General features: G+C 53.5%; 1 protein-coding gene across 1 annotated transcript in view; it reads right to left on the bottom strand.

Moving 5' to 3' along the window:
* The window catches only part of CACNA1C (calcium voltage-gated channel subunit alpha1 C), an 865,289-nt gene that overhangs the window by 666,908 nt on the left and 186,941 nt on the right, over positions 1 to 11,440 (bottom strand). Inside the window, exons 2-3 of the mRNA XM_045295927.1 lie at positions 2,508 to 2,829; positions 834 to 939 (exon numbers count right to left, since the gene is read on the bottom strand). Coding sequence (XP_045151862.1) covers positions 834 to 939; positions 2,508 to 2,829 — 428 coding nt within the window. The remainder of the gene's footprint in view (positions 1 to 833; positions 940 to 2,507; positions 2,830 to 11,440) is intronic.

Raw genomic sequence — 11,440 nt, 5'->3', positions numbered from 1 at the left:
TGCTTTGGACTGCAAGCTCATCAGACCGTTGGATCTCACAAATTTCGAGGGAGGGAGGTGAGGGGTGACAGGGAGAGCAGTGGCTTTGGGAGGACCAAACACGTTTCGTGGAGATCACATGTGTTGTTTGCAGAGGGTGGGGCTAGAGGCGGGCCGGCAACACAGGCGTCCCAGAGTGCCCGCTTTTGCCAATCGCATTCCAGAGCGCTTTCCCTCACAGGCCCAGACGGAGCGAAGGCCTCTGTCATGACTTCGGGCGAAAGTAAACACGGGCTCCACTTTTTTCCATGGACGAATCCTAACTCCCGATGGCCAGCACCGGCCTCCCCACAATCCAAACGAAAAAGCGGCCTTTCCCAAGAAAATGAGACCCTTTTAACAGACAGATGCATCTTGGCTAAAGCCAACTTTCCTAAAAGCGTCCTAGAAATTATTTATCGAGAGGCGACGCCAAAGGTCACCTGAGCAGACCCGGCCAATGGAGTGAAGGAACTCAAAATAAATACAACAAATGATCCAAGACTACACGTTCACTCCTACCCGCACCTGCACTTGGGACCTACACAGCACATTTGGGAGCAATCACAGGATGTGCTACTCAACACGCATGTGCGCGCACACACACACACACCCAGCGCTCCCTCCCAGATAATTGGAATAATCTTTCTCAGAACAGAAGGTGATAAGACGGGGGCTGATTTGAATAAATAGCAAAATAGCTCTTGAGGCTGGAGCCCTGTGATGCTTTTGTACATGTCAAGTCCACGTCCACGCCCGACTGGACGCGCTCCATCACGCTAGGCGAGGCGGCAACGCGACGCGGGCAGACTCACCAGGTTGGAGTTGGTGGCGTTGGAATCGTCCTCTGGGAAGGGGATATAGATCGCTAAGGCCACGCAATTGGCAAAAATAGTCAGTAAAATAATTATTTCAAATGGTCTGAGGAAGGGAGTCAAGGAAGTTCATGCTGCCGAGGGCACAAGTGATACAAACACAATACAAACCCATGCATGCTTTCGAAAATGAATCAAAGATTCATCAGAATTTTGTTTAAACAATGCATTCCAAGCCCCTTGTATTCCGAAAAGAAACATATGCCTTTTTAAGTGCTTCTCGTGGGTCCCCGCCAAGTTTCTTCCTAATATGTCAAAAGCAGTGGAGGCCAGTCGCGTGCCAGAGTAAACACAGATTTCTAAAAACTTTTCCCCCTCCTTTTATTTATTTAGATTGCATTTGACTTCATCTTCCCTCGTGTGTATTTGAGCAGTGCCTGCCTCAGACGGGAACCCGCCACCCCCGCCTCTTTCCTCGCGGCAGCGGGGCAGCCTCAGGACACAAGCGTCATGGGGGAGGTTTGATTTTTCATCTGTGTAGTCCAAGTCTGGAGGTCTGGGCTTTAATCTGTGACACTGAAGATCAGAGTGTTGTTCTGTTTTGTTTACTGCCTCATCCTCCAGCAGCTTCCAGAGAACCTGAAGACCAGCAAGGGTGGCTGGGGGTGAGGGTGGGGGTTGGGTATGCCATGGGTCTTCCAGAGCATGGTGGGATGGGTACTGTGTATTTCCGGTCTGGCGGCAGCCATCCTTCCTGCTATGTGAAAGGCAGAGTTTCACTTCACAGATGTGATGTCTGATCCGTCTGTGCGGGCACCGCCTTCAGGGACCGAAATTAAATTCTACGTCACCATCTAAATTCTACGTCGTCGTCTTGAGTTCTCCACTGATATTGCCTGCCTAGGATTCGAAGGAAACCCTGGGTCCCCCACCGTCAGCAGGCCGCTCAGGGAGAGTCCCGGGCCCTCATTTCACGACCACAACACCAGGCAGGAGACCATCGTACGTGAACAATGAGCTAAAGTGCTACAACACCCCACCTAGTAAGACTCACCCTGCACCCACCTGTCTTGAAGACAAGAGGAAGGAACTTTGAAAAGGAAGGCCCAGTGCTCACTGTCTGAGCCATTCACCCCTCAGTGTCACCGGGGGGAGGGTCGCGGAACTCCCCCAGAGAAATCGTGCCCACAGAGAGAAGGAGTTCCAATCAGGAAAAGACCTGACCGATCACTGGGTCCTAAGGACACCCAAGGCGCAGAGCGCCTGGGAAACTTCTCCAATGCCCACCGCGAGTTAATGAGCACACGCAGGTCTAGAGCCCAGACTCCCCAATCACCAAGTTCAGCGCTCACGCCATTGCAACAGACCGTGTGAGCAAGTCTGCGAGACTGTAAGGAATCCTAGAGATGAGCTAGTCCACCGCTGTTAGCAGGCAGAGTCCTGGGCCTTCCCCCAGCGGTTCTGATTCAGCAGGTCTGGGTGAGGGTCTAGAACACGGTACTCTAGCAGTGCTCCAGGGATGGGGAGGCCATGGGCAGAGGACCTGTGTGTAGGCAAAGCACTGCCAACAGAGACCAGTACCCAGCAAGCCTTGGAAGGATGCCCCGCACGCCCCCCACCCCCCACCCCAGGGCCCCTTGGCATGCCCCACCCAGCCCGGCGCTCAAAGGATATTTCCATTCCACGATGCTGATGCACGCCCTCCGGATGGGGTTCTTCAACGTCAAGCAGAGCAGGGCGCGGGGCGGGCGCGTGGCGGGCGTGCTGCCCTGCTTCTTGGGTTTGCCGTACTGCTGCCGCTTCCGCTGTGTGGAGCTGACCGTGGAGATGGTCGCGTTGCCACCACTGCCCATCAGCTTCGCCTGCCGGGCCGCATCGATGGCCGCCTGCCAGGACAGGGCTGCCCCTGGGGTGGGGATGTGCTCCGGAGCAAGCCCCGCAGCTGCGTTGGCGTTCATGTTGGCATGAGCTGGGCGCGGGCTCCCATAGTTGGAACCTGCACAAAGCGAGGACAAAGGACAACCGTTACTGGAGAGAGAGCAGGTCAGCTTGTGACAAGCAGCTGGGGAGACCCAAACCAGACTCCCAATTTATTTGTTGTTGTTGTTGTTGTTTTCCCCTTTAATCTTATTTCAAGACATTGTGGCAGGTAGGAGGTGGCACACTGGCAATCCCAGGGAGTCATGCAGGGAGACGGAATTGGAAAACGTCTTCTCGCTCAGCTGTGTCACCTTGGACAAGTGAGGGCCCTGTTCTGAGTCTCCCTGTCCCATTTTAGGGGACAAGAGATCAGATGTATGTGTTCAATCATGTCTAGGCCCAAGAAAAGGAAGGTGCAGACTGAGTTAGTTAATTTTGCCAGCCTGGCCGATAATCACATGTGGGGTTAATTGAAAGGTGGAGGGATAAATGGGTGGTGAGCCTCGCATTTCTAGTTCTCGGGTCTCTTGTTTTGTGATGGTTGCACCGGGTGCAGCTGCCTTAGCAGTTCCCTGCTTCAGCTTGCAAGATGGATTTCCTACAAGACATCCCCAAGGAGAAGCCACATGGATCTATCCCGATGCAGCCCTGGGTGCTGGAGCAGCTGTGTGGAGACCCCTGCCAGCGCTGAGATGCTTACACATTCACTGACTCAGCTTTCCTCCTACAGTCGGCATCATTGCCTCTGTCGTGAGGTGGAGGACTTTGTGGACTGGTGTTGGGTTAATGGGTTAATGTTGGACTTGTGGGCTTGGGCAGCATTGGGTTGGGATGTTTTTGTGATGCACCTTTTCTTTACATAAAACTCTCTCTTATCCATGAGTTGCTGTGCATTTGTTTCTCCAAAGTACCCAGACTATTACACAGACCAATGACATGGTAGACATTAAAGTTACCTCATTTCTACGAACGCGAACAAAATGATAATCATTAGACAGAACAAACACTAAAGGAAGGCCAGGAGGAAGAACATCGGGGTTGACTATGAAGACCAAGGAGAACGGGTGAACCAAAAGAGGGTGTCATGTGAATGAATGGTGATAAACGTACCACCGACAGAAAAGCGTGAATCGCTTCACTCTGTGCACCTGAATTTTCAAGTCGGAGAAAATAAATACAATAAAACGAGGGTGTTGGGGTCTAAAGTCATATCCAGGTACCCCAGACTCAGCTGGGCATCACGTGCCAGCTGGATGCCAGAGGTAGGGAGGCTGTAAGACATGGAAGACAGTCCTCTGTGTCCCTTTCTCACTGGGAGCAGAACCTATGGCCTGCCTTGAAATGGGACAGGTGCCCACTGTGTGCTTTCATCAGTCAAGGGCAACAGAAGGGACATGAGACAACGGCCAGGCCCAGGTCACAGAAAGGCAAAGCTGCTCCCACACCCGACTCTCTCAGGATGCTCCCTGGGAGGGAATGATGTCAAGCTGCCAGGCAAAGCATGGCCTGAGGCTGCCGTGCTGGAGCGAGGAAGCTGGCCTATGGGATGATCACTCGGAGAGAATGAGACCCAGCCAGCCCCCAGCTGCCCGTGGCCATCCAACTGCAACCTCATGAGAGACCCCACGCCAGAACTGACCACACGAAGCCCTGTGGAGTCCCTGACCCCAAGAAAGGAGGTGTTGTCACGGTCAGCCACGCATTTGACCAGCATTACATATACCTAATGGGGCCGGGTTTGGCAGGGTTTGAGGTAGACGGGCCTGCTCTGGAAGGAAGCCTGAGTAAAACCAGAGCGATCCAGAGGGGCAAGTTTCCACAGCTCAGCTTCAGAGGAGCTTAAGCCTTCAACATCACGGTCTGTCTCTAAGACACGGTGCATACTTGGGACACACACCTCCATCCACTCGAGAACCCTGTCAGGTCTCAGCCAGGTGATCAGCTCAGCATGGCCCTACACCTGAACCTCCCACGGCAGGTACCTGATCTGGAGACATGGCACCACCAGTCACCAGGCCAGGGGCAGCAGGAGCAGCTCCAGCGTTCAGGTGACACTGGGTGGTGGTGACGAACACGGTTTCTCCCTCCTACTCCCATCCTGCCAACTTCTGGAGGCGGCTTTTGGGGAGGAGGCTGCAGCAGCCAGACCAGCAGCACATACGTCCCTTATGAGTCCCCTCGCAATGGCAGCCTGCTCTGCTCAGTGTTTGCAGGGGCCAAGTGCAGAACGAGCTGGCTTGTTCAATCCCTTCCCTCTCCTCGCTCCACCTCACAGTGCACAGGTGAGGCCTTGGAGCTTCAAAGAGCCACATCCCCAATTCGTATCCTGGGCTTATTCTCCCAGAGTAGACCCGTCAGACCCTCCGTTCCCAGAGTAAACAGCTATCTAGAACCGATGGCTCCCACCACCCCCTCTACCCCAGGGATCAATGCAGACGGAAGGACAGAATCCGGTGGACAGGATCCAGCTGACCGGATCAGAACGCTGATGGACAGAAAGAGTCTGTCCTGGAGACTTGCTCCAACAACTTCATCCAGCCATGCCTAAAGCTGGCCCTACGCGGAGCGTTCCGGCTACCTTACCTAAAGAACTTAGCTTAGAGCAGTGGTTCTCAACCTTCCTAATGCTGCGACCCTTTCATACAGTTCCTCATGTTGTGGTCACCCCCCTCCAAACTGTAAAATTATTTTCGTTGCTACTTCTTCACTGTCATTTTGCTACTGTTATGAATCAGGCAACCCCTGTGAGAGGGTCGTTCAGACCCCAAAGGGGTCGCGACCCCACAGGTTGAGAACTGCTGGCTTAGAGCACTTTGAATTGGGTTTCTATCCCTTGCAACAAACAAGACCCGACCGATACATTTGCTCGGGTCACAAAGCTTGTCAGTGGAATGTATCTCTCCTTGACTCTGAACTCTGTCCTTTCTATCACGCCTCTGGCACACAATACGTTCCACCTCTTATGCCAACTCACTGACACAACTATGCCAAAAAAACGAAAACGAAAACACCCACACATACAGGGGGGCTGCACTTCTGACCAGAGCACGAGAGTATAGCCTGGTAGGTTAGTGATGCCTGTCACGGGCACGGAGGGTGGGTAATGGTCTCCCAGAGAGCACACGTTTACCACCCTGTATGGCACCAAGGTGCGCACACCAGGCCTTCTTAGCATCAGCTGCCTTCCTGTCCCATGGCAGTTGCTTCCTGCTCCATCACCATCTGGCCCCTATAGTCCCACCCCAGTGCCAGGGCTCCGCTACACCCAACCCATAGCTCTATTCTACACACGGCACTGAGTCACCGTATACTCCCTTCACCCCCCTCCTGGCCTCTGCCCCCACAGCTGCTCCAGACAGCTAGCTGCCTCACCGCCAGGGGGAAAGAACGTCAACCAGAATACTGGGATGTGCAGAACCCAGCCCCTCCCTCTGAGAAGGCAGCATGCTTCTCCCCTGTCCCCTCCGCTCACTGAGGGGATCCTAAGTCATGAGGGAGGGAAGACCCCAATAAGGCCGGGCCCTTGCTCTTTCTTACAAGACCCAGCTGGGGTGGGATGGGGGGGATGGAATTAGGAGAGGCTTTGAATAAATCATGACAGAAGCCAGAGTGTTTTGCAGGCACCCGAGGCACCAGAACGGCTTTGATCACCAGCTCGCGGAGAATCCCCATCTCACACGTAAGAAAACAAAGGCCCGTGTGGCTCAGGAAAGGTAACAAAGGGAGACAATGGAAGATGTCTGCAGCGAGCCCAGGACTCCAGCAAGCTGCTAGACCAGACACCGGCCTCCCCAGCTCTCCCTCTCTCACACGTACACATGCCACATGCAGACGCACGCACGTGTGTGCTCACATGCACAGTCACACACCCTAGCACATGCCCCCTACTGGTTTTGAGGAGGCTTGCAGCTGATGGGGCCGCATTCTGAAATGTGACTGCAGGCAGCTAGTTACACTATGGGCTCCTTATTAACCCTCAGGGCCTCTGAAGAGGAATCAGAGTGGAACAGGTCACTGTGCCTTGGTGGCGAATGTGTCCCGAGTGGCCTGGTCTTCATGTTTCATTTGGCTCCCCAGAGGAGCCTGGAACTCTAATCCCACTCCGTTCAACCTGTGGTGTGTGATTTTTCCTGCCTAGACTCCCTGTGTGGTGCTATTCCAGCTCCTGCACTCCCCTCCCCTCTTCTCTCTGTCAGCCCCACTCAGGACAGGCCCTCCACAGTGCACACCATCCTGAGCTTAGCTGCCACCGAGTCGAAGCTCAGATGCAGGGCAACTTCATGCACAGGGGACTGGCTGGTACTGAGGGATTTCACTGGCTGGTTTTTCAGAAGCAAACAGCAGGCCTTCTTTCCTTCTAGTCTGCCTGGGTCGGAAAGCTCTGCTGAGACCTGGTCAGCATACCGTAGCAACTGACCCAGGGTGGTGTCGGCCCGCTTGCTCCCCGTCCCCCCCACAGAAGGTGAGGGCTTTACCACTATGCCTTCGTTGCCCCCATTCCCTAGGACCACTGTGTCCAAATCCAATCTTTTTACTCACCCCTCCCCATTGTTCATATGCTCGCTCCCCATTCCATTTGCTAGCCACCCCCAAACCAAGAACCCCCGGGAGCTTTTTTAATAAGACTTGAGAAGAAGCAGGGCAGACCAGCAGAAAAACACACCTGGGCCACCTCTGAGTGGCTAAGGGTGGGCCCACTTATGCTTCCTGAGCTTTGGGACAAAGACTTCTCAAGAGCAGGGTGCTGGCTCCATTCCCAGGGCTTAGAAGGAGTTTGGGAAACCTTGTCTTTGGTCGGCTGTCTTCTGAGCCAGCCCACCCCCGGGCTGACCTTACTTGTATCATGAGCCGTTCCCAGACCCCAAGGCCCTCTCTGGGGCAGGCCATCTGGAGGAAGCACATACGGAACAGAACGTGGGGGAAATGGAATGTCAACCTCTCCCGAGCCAAAGGACAAGAAAACAATCTTCCGTATTTGGGTCGGGGCAGTTGTGAGTACGGCTGCAGTCCTGTGGCATGATGGAGGGCATGACCACTGTCAACCCAGCCCACAGGGCCACACACAGGTGAGGTGGGGCAGGTGAGGCCTCTCGGACAGGTGTGGCCACCGCTAGGGCTGCAGCTAAACCTCCCTTTCATCACTAAACTCCCCACCCCCAGAACATGCTCCCTTCCCTGGTCTCCTATAGCTCTGATGAACTCCGGATGGCATGTTTTATGACTTAAAAATAAATAAGTACAACCTGGCAGTTTGCCCATGACTTAAGAAATGGAACTGAGTTATTTCTACATGTTCTTAACGTCATCCAGGACAATCAAGAATCAAGAGAATGAACACAATCCGTGGAATACAGGTTGACTTATTTCTTTGAGGGGCCAATGGTGAGGCTGAAGGGTAAGCACTGGCCTGCTAACCACAAGGTCAGAGGTTCAAATCCACCAGCCACTCACTGGAAGGAAGATGAGACTGTCTGTGCCCTTAAAGATGTACAAAGGCCTTTTGGAAACCCTGTGCAGGGCGGCTGAGTCAGAATCCGCTCAATAGCAGTGGGCACTCGTGGCAATCCACTGGCAGGCAGCTTGGTTTGGTGGGCAGTAGCTGGCGGGATCCATGGGGAACCAATACGCAGAGCGCCCTGACAAAGACTTCCAACATGGCGGGGGGCTAGTAGAGGTTGGTGCCAGCACGGATGGAAACAGCTGGACTGAGTAAGGGGTGACTGACTCCGCCATCTTTGACGCCCCCTTGGTAGTACAAACAGGTAAACACTCAACTCCCGGTGGGAAAGTTGGCCGCTGGACTTCTGCTGGTACACTGAGGGCGACAGGCTTGGTGACGTGCCTTGGACACTCTCTGGAGCGGCCCTGCACAGGGCACTCACATGGAGTCACCAGGAGTTGGAATCACGTCAACAACGGCCACCAACACCAACCCAGCGACAGCAACCCTGGTGCCACCACAGCACCTTTTCTCTCGGGAATCCAAAACACTTTCAAATTCAGACAAACTCCACTTTACAATCAATCAACATCCCTGCTGAATAACTTGTGCTCACAAACTTCAAGAGGGGACATAACGGTCCCTCTCCAGCTTCGTTCTTCTTTCCCAGAAAGTACCTGAGTTCTGTTTTCCCTGAGCTTGTGATCGGTTTGAATTACAAAACTCAGGTTGCCCCTAAAGACCATCATGTAGCAGGGGTTACCTGGGGAAAGCCCATCCCAACTGATTCATAAATCACCTTCTGGAAGCAGACTCGGAAAGTTCTGGAAGTCCTTCCTGATAGATACTGTTGCTAGACCCAAATAGCATCATGGCTTTGCTTTTGTTTTTCAGTGGCCTGTCCTTGTGAGAAGGAGGCCGGGTGGCAGAGTGGCTGAAGTGCTGGGCTGGTCAGGTTCAAACCCGCGGAGCACTCCATGGGGCAAAGCTGAAGCTGTCTGCTCCTGTAAAGCTGTGCGGCCTCAACAACTCTACAGAGCTGTCCTACGCGGTCCTGAAGGGTGGCTAGGGTTAAGAATTGACTCGAAGGCCGTGAACGTCCTCCTAAGTGGAAAACAAATGGAACACCAAAGTTGACCGGCTGAATCATTCACACCTTGCTTTGGGATTCTCTGGCTTTCGTTTGTAGACCCAAGACCCTGTCAGGAAGACCTAGGGCTCTGAAAAGTTCAGCAATTTCAATGAAGAGTCACCCTCCAAGGACAGCCTGCCTCACCCCTTCTGCCCCCTTCTCACTTCGCACCCCATGCCTGTCGTGGCCGCCATCCCTTCCTAAACGACCCCCGGATTCTCTTGAGTTCGGAACAGGACCGCATGGACTCTGCCCGGGATGGAAATGAAACAATGGGTTTTGTTTTCTATTCCCTTCTCTCCTTCCAGGCTGTAAGATGACGTGCGTGAAACACGGAAATGGGGCCAGTGGGGACCCAATGGTAGAGTCCTTGCGTTCCATGCAGGAGACCTGGGTCTTATTCCCAGCCAATTCCCTTCAGGTGCCACCGCCACCAATCTGCCGGCAAAGGCTTGCATCATACCAGGATGCCGGGCAAGTATTAAGGGAGCTTCGAGACTAAGACAGCCTAGGGCAGCCTGGCAATCGAACATCCAAATATTAGCCAGTGACTACCCTGAGGATCACAATGGACATGCACGGGGTGGCCATGGTCATGGGGCCGACTCAACAGCAGCCAGCAACTTATTCAAATACAATTTGAACAATACAAAAAATAATTAGCGTACCGACAGGTAGCCCAGAGATGTCTGGGGGAGAAATGCCAAGAGTATGGCAGTCGCTGCTGGATTCCCAATTTTCTTACAGAAACAAGACCATCTTCCTCCTACATGAGCCCCCATCCACTGTTAGGATGGCCCCCTGAGGCCTGGGACCCCATGAGCACTTTCAGGTCACCTGCAACAAGGCTGCACAACCATCCAAGAATCCCAGGAGTAGAAAGCTCCACCCCTGGCTCAACATTTTAGATTCCAGAGGTAGGGCAGGCAACATTGTGTCTCTGGTGGCTTTTAAAAGCAGGAAATAACCACCCAATGCAGAGACCAATTTTCAGCTTATCAAGCTGATTGAAAACTCTGTCTTCTGGCTGCCAGCTGTAAAGATGCCACCGTTCAAGTCTGCTCTGGCTCCTGCCTTACTAGGCTGTTTCCGCTCATGCCCACGTCCCTGAACAAGCCCCAGAGAAGAAGCTTGCAGATCTGCTAACACACAAACAGACAAGGGGCCCCAAAGCCACGATCTCCTCCCAGTGTATAAGGAGACGACGCCCATGCGTCCCGTGGCCCAGCTTCCTTGAAGACAGCACAGCACCCTTCTCCTGAGCGCACATAACAGGGCGGGCACAAGGCACACACGGGTGGTAAAATCAGGCCTTTATGTATGGCAACGGCGTCTGAGGGGCTGGGGCTGGTCATTCTGTTATCCCCGTGAGTAAGGGGTGGTGCTGGGTACCTGGATACCTGCTGCTCGATGACAACTGAAGCCTTTTCCTTGAACCTATCACCATCTACGCCCCCGATCAGAGCCATCGCCCAGAAAGATTCTCAATCGCTCTGTGCTAAAGACGGCGGTGCCGTGGTGTTTGACGGTGGGCAAAGGGAAGCACAAAGCGAGCAGCATGGATGGAGCTGGTGCATCTGTGCCCCATAGAACGAGCTCGTCTCGAGCCATCAGACTCTTCTGCCAACTTCTGGGACGCAGTAGGGGGGGGATTTCCAAGGATAGAGGATGTAGACAATGATTCCCATGCCCATGCCATCCACCTGGTCCAGCCACCAACTGTTTCTCGTCTAGAATGCTGCAGCAGGCCCTGACACTCCTTCCACCGCATTCCTGTCTGCCTCCAGTCCAAACCCGACGCACCAACAGGAGTGAACCTTTAGAAACAGGAGGGGGCTTCAGAAAGTTCGTGGGAAAATTCCATTCTCTTTTCCTTCCAAATTCCCCACCAATGTTTAAAACCCCCTTGTTTAAAGCACCAACCAAGCCCCGGTGCCGCTCTGGTTAAAGCTCCTCAAACCCCAATTCTAAAAACTAACCATTTCCACAGCGGTGGCACCATGTTATAGACTATCGTCTATATATATACAGGACTATCAAAGGGTGCCACCACTGTGGAAAACAATAGACTATCGTCTATATATACAGGACTATCAAAGGGTGCCACCACTGTGG

Source organism: Echinops telfairi, unplaced genomic scaffold, assembly GCF_000313985.2.
Source record: "Echinops telfairi isolate 266 unplaced genomic scaffold, ASM31398v2 ScPeMD7_6273;HRSCAF=7185, whole genome shotgun sequence".
Classification (NCBI taxonomy): Eukaryota; Metazoa; Chordata; class Mammalia; order Afrosoricida; family Tenrecidae; genus Echinops; species Echinops telfairi.
The sequence above is the reverse complement of the archived record's forward strand: the minus strand, read 5'-3'. Positions and strand labels throughout refer to the sequence as shown.